The sequence below is a fragment of the Palaemon carinicauda genome, chromosome 19, assembly GCF_036898095.1.
Source record: "Palaemon carinicauda isolate YSFRI2023 chromosome 19, ASM3689809v2, whole genome shotgun sequence".
NCBI lineage: Eukaryota > Metazoa > Arthropoda > Malacostraca > Decapoda > Palaemonidae > Palaemon > Palaemon carinicauda.
In genome coordinates this window covers 76,473,915-76,489,295 of record NC_090743.1, presented here as the reverse complement: position 1 = coordinate 76,489,295, position 15,381 = coordinate 76,473,915, and the positions used below count along the sequence as shown (strand labels likewise).

General features: G+C 41.3%; 1 protein-coding gene across 1 annotated transcript in view; it reads right to left on the bottom strand.

Annotated features, from left to right (window-relative positions):
- Window positions 1-214: 214 nt before the first annotated feature.
- Window positions 215-15,381, bottom strand: part of LOC137658276 (uncharacterized) — a 63,153-nt gene continuing 47,986 nt past the window's right edge. The window contains exons 7-8 of the mRNA XM_068392951.1: window positions 3,214-3,350; window positions 215-1,209 (exon numbers count right to left, since the gene is read on the bottom strand). Of these exons, the coding sequence (XP_068249052.1) occupies window positions 950-1,209; window positions 3,214-3,350 (397 nt within the window). The 3' untranslated portion in view covers window positions 215-949. The remainder of the gene's footprint in view (window positions 1,210-3,213; window positions 3,351-15,381) is intronic.

Below are 15,381 nucleotides of genomic sequence, written 5' to 3'. Positions count from 1 at the left end.
ATTAAATAATAACGAACTTAAGAACATTTACCTTATCATTTGCATCGATTGACGGGTTTTTAGTGTTTATATATAATTATATATTATATATATATATATATATATATTTATATATATGTATATATATATATATATATATATATATATATATATTTATATATATATATATATATATATATATATATATATATATATATATATATATAAAGCCGGTACTAGTCTACAGCAGAACAAAGGACTCTAAAACATGTCTTTCCACTTAAGTTTGTTTGTGGTCTTTCTGTCCCAGCAAATTTTCCTAGTTCGTATATCCTTCGTCTTCTCTTCCTTTCCCCGCTCCTTTTGCAATCTCTAGGGATCCGTTCTATTTTTCTCAATGTCCATATATCAGGATATAACCCAAAATAGAGCTAATGTGATAGATTACCATAAGTTCAACATATAGAAATTATTTTACTCTTACAGATAAAGTATCTAACAATCCATTTCTATCAGTTCACAGTAAAGTGGGATTAATTCATCTCCATAAGGAATTATGTATGGTTACTGCGGCTACCCTGATAGGGTAGGAACACGTTTGAAACCTAAGTCCTTCACTATAGCCCTCATCTGCCTCTTCATCGAGGTGAAATTAACACGAAAGCAATTAGGACAAGAAACATTTTTCTTTCCCTTTTCTTGAGATGTAATATTCCGTAGGAGGTTAGTGTTGTCATTGCACTTCAAGTGATACACTGTAGGCATTCCATGAAGGCCTTTGCATTGCCCTGTTAGCCCATTGCTGCACTCACTTTTTAACTTTCTACTCTTAACTACTGCTTCGCATTGCAACTACAGGTATATATTTAAGACTTACTGGGCATGTCTTTAAGAGTTGCAAATATGCATGACCTAAATCCTATAGAGTATCTGCAATGACTCTTTCAGATCTATATCTACCCCTATTAAATCATCCACGAGAAAACTCCTTGTTGGTCATCCCTGAAGAATGAAAATGTTGACGCAATCCCTTTATTACAGTAAATAAAACCATAAGGTCAAGAACCACGTTCTTAAAGGTACAGCCCAGTAAGTCTAAGAGAAGACAACACAGCAAGCAGTTGGTTGCAATGAACGAGGAAAATTTAGCTGATGGAATATTGATAGGTGAAGCTCCACTGGTTGTTGGATCCGACACCTTATCGTGCTGCATCGCGGCCGAGTTCTCGCCTGGAATACAAAAATGAAGGGAAATGGAAAGAATTTACTGTTGGGGTCAGTATAGCCATCTTTGGGAGAATGTAAAAATAAGAGGAGTTACCTTTTCTGTTAATCTTCAGAGATGGCTGAAATTCTATTTCTTTTCATATTTAAGGTAATGAATATTTTGTGGATTTGATCGTTTACATTTTCATAAATGTCAATGTATCTATACAGTGAACATCAGTACAAATTGTAGACTATATGCCCGGGATCATATGTTGATTTTTCTTTAAAAAAAATCTTTTTAAATATTCCTCTGCTCTGTAATGTTTTGCAAAAGTTTATAAAACTTCAAAATTCCATTAGTCACCTTAGAAAACAAGGGTAAAGTGCAATGCAAGTACCTAATATCAATCCCTACACGAAAAATTTTAAAATCCTCTTAATAATTATCTTACGTGACCAAACTCTTCAAAATATCCTGAATCATCCTATCCCATAAGCTTATGTTTTATCGGATCTGCTTATCTCATCATTTATCAGTTATTCATACTCTACAATTATAATTTTTAACTGTTCGTCTGAATAGCTACAGCCATTTTATCTTACATCTGCAGTCAACATACACATTTCTCGTCCTTAGGTAGTAGGTTGGACAGGACACCAGCCACCCGTTGAGATACTATTGCTAGAGAGTTATGGATCCTTCTCTCGGGTTACGGTTCATTTTCCATTTGCCTACACATACACCGAATAGTCTGGCCTATTCTTTACATATTCTCCTCTATCCTCATACACCTGACAACACAGATTACCAAACAGTTCTTCTTCTCGTAAGGGGTTAATTACTGGATTGTAATTGTTCAGTGGCCACTTTCCTCTTGGTAAGGGTAGAAGAGACTTTTAGCTATGGTGAACAGCTCTTCTAGGAGAAGGACACTCCAAAATCAAACCATTGTTCTCTAGTCTTGGGTAGTGTCATAGCCTCTGTACCATGGTTTTCCTCTGGCTTGGGTTAGAGTTCTCTTGCTTGAGGGTACACTCAATCATCCTATTCTATCTTATTTCTCTTCCTCTCGTTTTGTTAAAGTTTTTATAGTTTGTAAAGTAAATATTTATTTCAATGTTTCTGTTCTGAAAATATCTTATTTTTCCTTGTTCCCTTTCCTCACTGGGCTATTTTCCCAGTTGGAGTCCCTGGGCTTATAGCATCCTGCATTTCCAACTAGGGTTGTAGCTTAGCAAGTAATAATAATAATAATAATAATAATAATGGAAATTTGGCTTGACAATACTAGCATACCGTATATTCCCACGTTGGCTTCTACAGATAGCATCTGCAATCAACATCCATACTTCATTTCCCTAAAGGAAGGTTGGCTAAACTTTACTTGCTTATATTCACCGTTAATTTTCACAGATAGTTCCGGACTATTACCAATCGTTTGCATGCACTGTTGCCTTTGATCAGTGTCATCGTCCATTATATATATTCTCAGATATTTATCCGAATCAACTACTCTCATTCTTCCATCATAATTATTAACATTCATTTAGATATCTTCTTATTTCGATTTGCTTACATTACTTTACTCTCAGCCCTTCCCTTGCAGTCTCTATCAAACTTTCGTGCTGGCTTCTACCATTTCTCTTTATTGTCTCCTTATTTTCTTCATTCTATATCATTTCCTCTTTTTTTCTCTGTTCTATATAATTTTCTCTTTTCCTCTGTTCTATATAATTTCCTCTTTTTCTCTGTTCTATATAATTTCCTCTTTTTTCCGTTCTATATCATTTCCGCTCTTTCTCTGCCTATATAATGTTCTCGCATCGTCTTCCTTGAACCGTAAGTACTTACGATATATAGGCTACACATGTTCGTGTGTATGAAAAGTATAATTTACTTTACCTTATAATTAAACTTTTGATAAAATAGACGCTAGCAAACCTTCACATGCAAGACTGTAACAGAAATATCTTTGTTTTTTATTTAGTGGTGTTGAATATAACCTATTAGCGAAGTTCCCTTACCTGGAATGACGTGAACTGTGACTTCATCACTTGAATAGTTATTATACCAGCAGGAATAGACACCCGTATGAGGCGGAGAAGCATCAGCTAAGTAAAGACGACTTCGTATATAACCCGTATCTGCATTTCCTCTCACGCTGTGAAGAAGAAGAAGAAAAAATAAGACGTTTTAGTGACGAATTGTGGGTAACTTCAGAAGTTCAAATTTACAGAGAACTTCATTTTGTTGAATAGGTTGGTATAAGTCTCGCTTTATTGTTTTATATGGAAGATTTATTTTAATATTGTTATTGTTCTTAAAATATATCATTCTCATTATTCATTACCTGTCTTGTAATTTATTTTTTCTTTATTTTTTTTTCTTATCTGGGTTATTTTCTCTGTTGGAGCCCATGGGCTTATAGCATCATGATTTTCAAACTAGGATTAGAGCTTAGCTGATAATAATAATAATAATTATTATTATTTTTTTTTTATTTTCTTGTTTTTTTATTATTTTATTATTTTTTATTTTATTGTTATTTTATTTTATTGTTATTTTATTGCTATTATTTTATTATTTGTTATTTTATTGTTATTATTTTATTATTTGTTTTTCTTTATTATTTGTTATTCTTTATTATTTGTTATTCTTTATTATTTGTTATTTGTCATTTGTTATCTGTTATTAATAATCCCTTGTGTTTTCAAAATATTTGTATTCAACTTTTGAGGGTAAGGTTGTTATGTGTAATCCATTGTACAGTATAAGCTCAGGGCATTCTAATGGCACTTTGAAACATGTATTTTTGAATTTGTCATGTTTTGCTTCAGTATACGGTGAAAGTACTGTGCTTCGCGTATACAGTGTATATATATATATATATATATATATATATATATATATATATATATATATATATATATACACATACATACATGTTTACGTGTAATTTAAATACTAAGTCAATTGAATTGGGATCACAAATCCAATTAAGCGAATTAGCGTGAAGGAAGGCAGTTATATTCTTGTGGGAATCTCTAGCAAATTTTTAGGTGATATGATTAATCTAAAAGGCTTGCAAACGAATACTGCCCATTAATGAAGAATGGGGAAACAGAGAGAAACGAAATGATGTAATTCTGGGAAATGAAGATGATATTGTAAAGCATTTTTAGCAACAATGTTTAGATAATTTAGGATGTAATTATTGAATAACTGCGTAATGGGACGCGTGGAGCACTCTTGGCATTAAATAAGTGACACTGCCGTATTATTTCGTTCCTTATAAGCACTTGCTTTATATCCTACTTTATGGCAGTTCCAGCTTCCTTTCTTGCATCTTGCTATCCAACCTCTGAACTTTGCAAAGCCCGCTTCACACGAGTGGATTGAAGCCTTACGGCAGATTACCGCATGTCAAAGAGCTTGTCTTCACACGGGCGGTTGTTTTCCGTGCGGTTCGCCTGCAGCAGGGAACAGAACACTTAGCCTGCCGGTGTTTTTTCGAGATGGAGGAAGTGAAGAAGAAAGTGGTCTTTGTGTAAATAATGAACAGGGTACTAAAAAGAAAAAAAATCACGTAAATGGTAGGCCCACCCATGAAACACAATAATCAATATTGTAATAATAATAATAATAATTAATAATAATAATAATAATATTGATAATAACAATTAGTAATATAATAATGTTATTATTCTTACAAACACTCTTATTGGGTGTATTTCGTGTCCGGTGGTATTCTACTCTACATCATCATTTCAGTTCTTTCTGTTAATCTCTCCACATCATCATTACACTACCTGATTGAACGTTCTTTTCAACAACAATACTCCTCATTTCTTTTAACATGACGAGATCATCGCAAAACACTGATCGACCTCTCTCTCTCTCTCTCTCTCTCTCTCTCTCTCTCTCTCTCTCTCTCTCCGTCGATTGCTATGGATTGAGTCTATCTTACGTAGCATATAAGAAAAAGCTGACAATCACTTGTATTATTATTATTATTATTATTATTATTATTATTATTATTATTATTAGCTAAGCTACAACCCAAGTTGGAAAAATAACATGCTACAATCCCAAGGGCTCCAACAAGAAAAATAGCCCAGTGAAGAAAGGGAATAAGGAAATAAATAAACAGTATGAGAAATCATAAACAGTTAAAATAAAATATTTCAAAAACAGTAACAACGTCAAAACAGATATTTCATGTATAAACTAAAAAGACTTGTGTCAGCCTGTTCAGCATAAAAAATATATGCTGCAAGTTTGAACTTTTGAAGTTCTAACGGTTCAACTACCCGATTAGGGAGATCATTCCACAACTTGGTTACGGCTGGAATAAAACTTCTAGAATACTGTGTAGTAATGAGCCTCATGATGCAGAAAGCCTGACAATTAGAATTAACTGCATGCCTAGTATTACGAACAGGATAGAATTGTCCAGGGAGATCTGATTGTAAAGAATGGTCAGAGTACTGAAAAATCTTATGCAACATGCATAATGAACTAATTGAACGACGGTGCCAAAGATTAATATGTAGATCAGGATTAAGAAATTTAATAAACCGTAATTTCCTGTACAAGAAATTAAGATGATCAGCAACTGAAGACCTGAGAGGAGAACAATACTCAAAACAAGGTAGAATGAAAAAATTAAAATCCTTCGGAATAGATCGATGACCGAAAATCTAAAGACTTTCTCAATAAGCCAATTATTTGTGTAATTAAAAAGGCACAGACCGAAAGTGTTTCTCAAAAATAAATTTATCAAGAATCACACCTAAAATTTTATGTCTTACAGAGTTAGAGAAACAATCAATGCTGAGATCTGGATTTTGAGGAACCACTGTCCTTGACCTAATACAATCATACTTTGAATTTTGTTAGGATTCAACTTCATGCCCCATAATTTGCACCATGCACTATTTTTAGCTAGATCTCTATTAAGGGATTCAGAAACCCCAGATCTGCATTGAGGAGATGGAATTGATGCAAAGAGTGTAGCATCATCTACATATGCATCAAGGTTGTTTCTTGGCCAAGCCACATGTCATGTGTATATAGTATGAAAAGTAATGGTACAAGAACGCTACCCTGAGGAACACCAGATATCACATTCCTATACTCACTATGGTGCCCATCAACAGTAACTCTTTGCAATCTATTACTTAAAAATTCAATAATAATGCTAAGAAACAACCCACCCACTCCCAACTGTTTGAGTTTGAAAACAAGGGCCTCATGATTAAAATGGTGAAGCGCAGTGGTAAAATCAAGGCCACTCATATGAACTTCCTGGCCCCGATCAAAGGATTTCTGTACAGCATTGGAGATTATAAGATGGGCATCACATGCTCCAAGGCCTTTACTAAAACCAAATTGCAAACTAGGGAACATGATTACCTTCAGCAAACCTATTAAGACATTTTGCCAAAAGACATTCAAAAGCTTTAGATGATATGGGAATTATGGAAATTGGGTCGTAATCAGTTGGGCTTGGATTAACATTACCAATTCTTCAACAAGTGCTAAAAGCTCCTCCTCTTGCCATCTTTTGTAAGAAAATGGGTAATTTTGCAGCTAAGAAATCTGCAGTCTCAAAAAAAGAGGAAAAATATCATTTGGGTCTCCACCCCCCATAAGCATCAAGGTCCATCAAGAGCTTCAATTTCACGAGATCGAAAATCTAAACTAGTTAGTTTAGCCTTAGGAAAACAGGAATGAGAAAGATCAATTTTCTCATTACACTGCTTACTGTCAAGCACATCAGCTAAAAGTGTTGCCTTTTCTTTTGGACAGTGAGTGACAGAATAATCTGATTCAAGTTAAGGAGGAACTGTTGCATTTATACCAAAAAGTGCAGAATTAAGGGTAGTCCACCACGTATGTTCCTGGGTTATACCAGAATGGGTTTCTTTTATTTCTAAATTGTATTCCTTTTCAGTTGAAGCTGAGTATAGTTATTCCAAATCAAATCTGATCTGTTACCCTTCCAAAGATGATAGGCCTCCTGCTTCTCCAAATAAGTACGTCTACAATAATCATTAAACCAGTTTGTCCTTCACCCGGTACCTTAGCACACGAGAAGGGATATGCCTAACAATTATGCTGACTAGATTCTCATTCAAATGGACAACAGGATCAGCACTACTATACAATTTTTACCAGTTAAAGCCCAAAAGATCATGCAAAATCCCATTCCTGTCTGCTTGAGATTTCATATAAATCTTGCATGAGTATGATACATCAGGGACAGGCTGCTCAGTCTTCACAACCAATAAAATTAAGGCGTGATCAGATGCCCCAACTGGAGAACCAACCTTGCTTGTAATAATGCCAGGGAAGTCGGTGTATATGAGGTCCAATCATTTATCAGACCAGAGTAGCTTCACATATAATTTACTCACAGCCAGATTCAGAGGCAAAGTCTAAAGCTTTTAAGCTATGGCGATTGGTAGGAGAAACAGAATTTAACCGCTCCCTATGGTGAGCATTGAAATCACAAACAAAGACAGAAGAGGCCTTATTATCATCATCTTGTATCTTGGTCATAATGGTAAGAAGACAATCGAAGATAGAAACATCCATATCTGGATTCAGGTAAATAGAACATAAATAGAAGTTGTTATGCCTGCCGTAATAATAATAATTATAATAACAATAATAATAATAATTATGATGATAATGATAATAATAATAAACGGATTTTGAGCGAAGCGAAAAATCTATTTTTGGGTGAGATGGCCATGTCGTCCTGATGGAAGTTCCTATAGGGTAGCTTCCTAGGGTATATTACAACTACGGCGATATTCCCAGAGAATTTACCTTAAGGTACCAGAATTCTAACTCCTGGAGCGAGTATCCCTCGTGAAAGGGATATCGCGACATATCAGAGGACGTATTCTAGACACGCCACATGGCAATCTACATCCTGGACAGAGATTTCGTCTCGTAGGAGGTGATTGGTGAGATACGAATTCGGGAAAGAAAAAGTCGAGCCGCTCCGAAGGCTTCCCTATCCTCCGATTCGTATGCGAGCCTGGCGCCAATCCTGGCGCCATCTGTATTCCTTGTAGCGTACACGAGGTGCTACAGATACTGTATGTAGGGAGGGGTCCTACAGCCCTTTCTTAGAAAGGCAAGGGCGGGTCCATCAGGACGACATGGCCATCTCACCCAAAAATAGATTTTTCGCTTCGCTCAAAATCCGTTTTTTGGGCTCAAGCCATGTCGTCCTGATGGAAGTGTACCAGAGTATTACTGTATCTGTGGATTCTCAGAACGTGCCGTACTCCCCGGAGGTAATTTTTCCCGGTCGACTAGACCTAGAGACCTAAGATGTTACCGTTATACATCTTTTCAACTAACTATAAACTATGTTAGAGCTTCCTGCCCCCTACAGGGAAGAGTCCTACTAGACTCTGGAAAAGTCTCGAAGAGTACATATACCTATGTATGAATACCAGGCAAGCTAATATAGTGGTCTCGCCCTATATTAAGTAAAGCATAGTTTGTATAGAACCACTGCGTCAATATATATTGACCAGTAATCCGCACAATACTTGTATTGGACAAAGGTTTATATCCACATAGGAAGAAACTAATAAAACCGCCCTCGTCCCTTTATGGGACGGAGTCCTCCCATTAGGGGACTACATAAACCAATGCAACATAGCTTGCATAACAGAACAATTCTACCAGAATTATCCCAGATAAGATACATAGAATTAAATGCTCAATTATACCAATAAATTGACACAGGTGAAAGAGACGCAAGGTTCTCAAGAACAAGTTTATTGACAGACAATAAACAGACAGATTAACAACAAATATATATATATTTATATATAAAAGAGGATAACCCAAAACTTTAAGCATAAGTATGATAGTAAACAGAACTTGTTTATCTGAAAGAAAAACCATTAAACGCCACTTTAATACGATACCGAGGTATCAAGTCATAAAAGTCTGTATTACAAATCAATCACATTAGCGTTAGAAACGCTCGGCACACATGTCTGTACTTATGCTAGATTCACCTTTGAAAGAAGGAACAGTCTATGTAGGCACTTGGTGCCCTCATTTAGTTTGTAGTACAGTATGTACCTACACACTCACCCTGGACTTAATCGTCCCAATTAAGACCACTGTTCCTCGCAGAGTTAAACAGTAGGGTTAACTACACGACCCACTGCTACCACAGATCTCTTTAGTTCCTCTACTTGCTTCGCATAGTGGTGAAAGAACACCCTGGAAGACTTCCAGCCCGTGTATGAACGGAGATGTTCAAAATCCATACAATTAAAGAAATTTAGGGATGAGGCAACTTTCCTCGGATCGTGACCTGCGGGTGTACTGTCAGGATCCGCTCTGCGAATAAAATATGTGATTTTCGCTCTGAGTTGATTCAGAGATAAATTTGAGCCTGATGTTTCTCCCCTGAATAGTTGACCACCCTTGAAGTCTGAAGTTCTACGAAGATAGACCTTTAGGCATTCTACTGGACATAGAGATGCATCTTCTTTCAGAGGGCAGATTCTCCAGGGACCCCACCTGTTGGTGGGTAACTCATTCTTGGCGAGAAACGTAGGATCCGGAAACAGGTTCAGATTCCCCCATCCAGGAACTGAACACGACCTGCCTCTCTCGAGAGGGCTACGATCTCACTAACCCTGGCCCCGGACGCGAGTGCAAATAGGAAAATAACTTTTTGCGTCAAATCCTTTAACGCACATTCTTCATTGCTCAACAGGGAGGCGAAATGAAGAACTTTGTCTAAAGACCATGAGATGGGCTTTGGAGGTGCTGAAGGTCTGAGCCTAGCGCAGGCTTTCGGAACTTTATTAAAGATCTCGTTACCTAGGTCGATCTGGAAGGCAAATAAAATGGGTCTCATCAAAGCAGATTTACACACTGAAATCGTGTTAGCTGCCAACCCTTGGCCATGGAGGTGGATGAAGAAAGATAAGCAGAAGTCTGTTGAGATCTCCTGCGGATTCTTTGCCTTTACAAAGGCCACCCATTTTCTCCAAGATGACTCATATTGCCTTCTAGTCGATTTGCACTTATATTCCTCTAGGAAGTCTATGCTGGCTTTCGAAATCCCGAAACGTTTTCTCACCGCAAGGGCGAGAAAATCATGAGCTGCAGGGTCCGGGTTTTCTGTAATGAAGCGCAGACAGTCGACTTCTGGACTCGCTGGGTCAGAACTGGATGTGGTAGCGGCACAAACTTCATCTGTAGTTCCAACGCCAAGGGGAACCACATACTGTTCGGCCACTTGTGGGCCACTATTGCCGGTACCCCCTTGAAGGATCTCAGTTTGTTGAGGACCCTCAACAGAAGGTTGTGAGGAGGGAACAGATAAATCCTGGACCATCTGTTCCAGTCGAGGGACATCGCGTCCACTGCTTCCGCTAAGGGGTCCTCGTACGGGGACACGTACAGGGGCAACTTCTTGTTGTCTTTCGTCGCAAAGAGGTCTATCTGCAGTTCTGGGACTTGATTCAGAATGAAGGAGAATGATCCTGCGTCTAAGGACCATTCCGACTCTATCGGTGTGAACCTGGATAGAGCGTCCGCTGTCACATTGCGGACTCCTTGAAGGTGAACTGCCGACAGGTACCACTTCTTCTTTTCCGCCAATCGGAAAATGGCTAACATCACCTGGTTGAGAGGTGGTGACCTCGACCCTTGTCGATTCAAGCATCTCACAACCACCTCGCTGTCCATCACCAATCTTATGTGGATCGAGTGACGCGGGGAGACTTTCTTTAAGGTAAGGAGCACTTCCATAGCTTCTAGAAAGTTTATATGAAAGGTCCTGAATAGCTTGGACCAAGTCCCCTGGACTTTTTTCCGATGAGAGTGACCTCCCCATCCCTCCTTTGAGGCGTCTGAGTGAATCGTCATCGACGGGGGAGGTGGCTGAAGAAGAACCGACTTCATTAGATGTCTGGCTTGGGACCAAGGCCTGAGAAGAGTACGTAGCCGAGGCGGCACTGGTCTTCTCAGATCTCTTCGCGCGTTTGATGCATACCTTCTCCAAACTCCGGTTGCATCCTTTAGCTGTGCTCTTAGCACTGGGTCTGTCACTGAAGCAAACTGGAGAGAGCCTAGTACCCTCTCCTGTTCGCGTCTTGATATCCTTTCGGAATCTAGAAGTCTCTTGACAGAGCCCGCTATCTCCTTCCTTTCCTTCGTCGGGATGGAGAAACTGTGTGACAAAAGGTCCCAGTGGATTCCCAGCCAATGGAACTTTTGGGATGGAGAAAGTCGAGACTTTTTTCTGTTGATCTTGAAGCCTAGGTACTCTAGGAACTGGATCACCTGACTGGAAGCTTGCAAGCATTCGGTCTCGGATGCTGCCCACACCAGCCAGTCGTCCAGGTAGGCTACTACCTGAATTCCCTTTAGGCGTAATTGTTTGAGAGCTGCGCTCGCAAGCTTCGTGAAAATCCTTGGGGCTATGTTTAGCCCGAATGGCATGGCTCTGAAGGCGTATAGTCTCCGTTGTAGCCTGAACCCTAGGTAGGGGGAGAGTCGACGGTTGATTGGAATGTGCCAATAGGCGTCTGACAAGTCTATAGAGACTGAGTATGCCCTCTTGGGCAGTAAGGTCCTTATGTGTTGCAGTGTTAGCATCTTGAATTTGCAATTCACTATGAACTTGTTGAGTGGCGACAAGTCCAGAATGACTCTGAGCTTTTCCGAGTCTTTCTTGGGAACACAAAACAGCCTCCCTTGGAATTTGATGGACTTCACCTTTCGGATCACCTTTTTCTCCAACAGTTCTTGAACGTACTCCTCCAGAACGGGGGTGGAGTGTTGGAAAAACCGAAGGCACGGGGGTGGAGTGCTGTACCAGCTCCAGCCCAGTCCATTCTTGAGTAGGCTTTGGGCCCAGGGATCGAAGGTCCAGCGATCCCAAAATTTCATCAGTCTCCCTCCTACCGGTATCGTTTCACTTAGACTGCCGTCCTGAGGTCTTGCCTCCCTGACCACGACCACCTCTGAATCCCCTTCCCCTTGAGGGGCGCCTAGACGAGCCTCTGGCTGCTCCTCTAGGTTTTGCACGAAAGGAAGAAGACTGTCCTTCGAACGTTGGGGTGAATGCGGTTGACTGACCTGGCACAGCCTGGGGTACCCACTGAAAAGTGGTCGGGGTTTGTGCCACCATCTGGGGCACTGGAGGCAATGGCAATTGCAGTTGCTGTTGCTGTCTAAAAGGCTTGGCTGGCCGAGACGGTAGCCTAGTCTTCATATTCTTCCTCTTTGGTTGAGGACCCTCATCCGGGGAAGACTTTCTTTTGATAGCCAGGCCCCACTTCTGGAGAAGGTTTCTATTCTCCACGGCGGCCTTATCAACAACTTCTTTGACCACATCGGTAGGGAAAAGGTCTTTTCCCCAAATGTTGGAGGAGATTAACTTCCTTGGCTCGTGTCTCACCGCAGCCCCGGTGAACACGAACTCCCTGCAAGCTCTCCTTGCCTTGACGAAGCTATAAAGGTCCTTCGTCACTGTGGCTAGGTGAGACTTAGCCACTACCATGAACATTTCATGGACCTTGGGGTCACTTACCATCGTCTCAAGAGTAGTCTGATGAGACATTGAGGCAGCCAGTCTTTCTTTTGTCTCGAACTCTCTTCGTAAAAGAGAGTCGGACAGCTTGGGGAGGTCCTCGCCGAATTGCCGTCCGGCAATATCAGCCTCCAACTTTCCCACTGAGAACGTCAGATGGACATCCTTCCAGTCTTTGTGGTCCATAGGCAGGGCCAGCGACAAGGGTTTACACTCCTCCAGGGAGGGGCAAGGCTTGCCGGCCTCGACTGCCTTTAGGACAGCCGCAAACCCTTTCTGTAAAAAGGGGAAGGCTCTAGCAGGAGAGGACACAAAAGAAGGGAGCTTCTTGCTCAATGCAGCTACCTTCGAGTTAGAGAAGCCCCTCTCTTTCATCGAGGATGAAAGTAGGGCTTGAGCCTTAGCGTGGTCCATAATTATGACCTCCTTCGGCTCTGTCTCCTCCCTTGAAGCTGGTTCTTTTCTCAGCCGGACATAGCAGTCCGGATATGATGCCTTGCTGGGCCAGAATTCCACCTCCTCTAGGGGAACTGAACCCAGCTTATCCGAGATGACGATCTTTCCAGTCGTCATCGGCATGTGCTCAGCATACCTCCATGGGTTAGCATCTGAGCATAAGGGAAGGTCTTTCACATTGAGCCTTTTCTGGGGCCCACGTGATTCTGCCAGGGACTGCATACGCAGTACCATAGCAGCCGCCTTCTCCTGATTCTCCTTCTGCATTTGTTGGATCATTCCAACAATCGAAGAGAGGGCCTGTCCCAGTTCTACTGGGAGACCGGCCGATGTTGAGGGGATAGGCTCCGGAATCTGAACCGGAGTAGCCGACACCTCGTCGACCTCATCCTCTACGACATCCGGGGTTTGAACTTCATCTTGACCTTCTGCCAGGAGGTCTTGTTTCAAACGTTCGTCCAGGTCAGACATCCTGTCATCTAACTGGATGTCTTGCATCGCGACTGCGACTTCCACGTCCACCTGGACTTGATCTTGAGGGATCTCCTCTTGAGGCTGGGGAATCACTGCATCAGCTGATGCCTGGGGAAAAAGATCCGCCCTCATCTTCTCACTTGGAAGATAAGGGCCAGAGGTGTTCTTTTTGAAGCCCCTTACCCAAGTACGAAGCTTCTCCCTTGCTATATCCCTTGATTCCGCCGTTCTTGGGGAATCAAAAGCCTCAGTAACCAGGTTAGTGCATACAGTACATACCTGAGGGTCCCAATACTGGAGATCATCCTTGGAGACAGCGCATGCTGCGTGTCTCCTACAACACTCATGTCCGCAGAGGTTCTTGCTGCGGACGTTGCAGAAAACATTTCCGCACTTCGGAGGGTCCTCCTGTAAAGAGAAGAAATTTCCATGAGTATCAAGTGAACTATGTATCACTGGATATGCATAGTATAGCATAACAATTCATAAAGGAAAGACACACACTTGTGTTTCCCTCACAACCCATTGTTGCAGCCTTCCAGATAATAAAATCAAAATGGTTTATCTCTTCTAGAGTAACCAATGCAAGGTTTCCAGAGGAAACAGGTGGAGCTCACACCTAAGCAATGATTTTAAAATCCTGGATAATAGACAGGAAAGAACTCAGCTTCCTATCTGAGGGCAACAGCAAAGGGATGTGCAAGAAAACACAATAGTGTTAGAAGACACAGTGCTGTACCAAAACCCTTACCATAGTTTTCTTCTTACTGTATATGTTATACTGAAGAATACTAGTACAGTATAGGGGGATGTGTGCCGGCCTGCCTTTGCCGGCCGGCACACACCACAACTAGCTTTAAAGTATACTACTTAACAGCTATAGGGCGACAGCACTCTGGTTCAAATGCATGTGCCGGTCGGCAGCAACTGCCGGCCGGTAACAGCCAATGTTGGCCGGCAATGGCTGCCGGCCAGCAACTACACAAGGTAGTACCCAGCTGCCGGCCACACTCTTGGTGACCGGCAGACAAGGGCTGACATAAGCTGGCCGGCAAAGGTACAAGACCGATGCCAGCCGGCAGCAAAAGAACCAGAGGACTACACCTGCCCGGCTGCCGGCCTCATAGGCCGGCAGCCGGGTCAGGTACAGCACTAGAAGAAAAATAGAATGGATGCCGGGATAAGAGTGTACACAACCTCCAAGCCCGGCAACCGAAAGAGTGCATATAAGGAAGGGGAGAAACTAATTCAGGCTTCCTGACCAATGCCGTCTGGCTCTACAGGCAGGCATGGATGAGGGACCAAGAGAGGTCCGGGCAGCACTCGAAAACATAAGAACCTTGCCGGCCAGCAGCTCTGCCGGCCGGCAAGGGGCTGAGTCAATTCCACATCCTAACCTATACTAGGTCCAGATGTAGAACGACGTACAGTACAGTAATGGCTCGGCCATTACGAAAAAAGAGGGGGAAGGGACAAGAGGGTCCTGCCAACCTTGCTTTAGTGACAGATCACCCGCAGCCAAGAAACTTATCTTAGCCTAAGGGAGATCTAAGGGGAAAGGCCAGCAATACTTGCCAGCTCCCAGAGCACCAAAGCAAGGAAGGCGTTGCTACTCCCAGGGAAAGAACTTATCCTCCCCCGAGAACAGCAACAAGGACTAGTCTGGTAG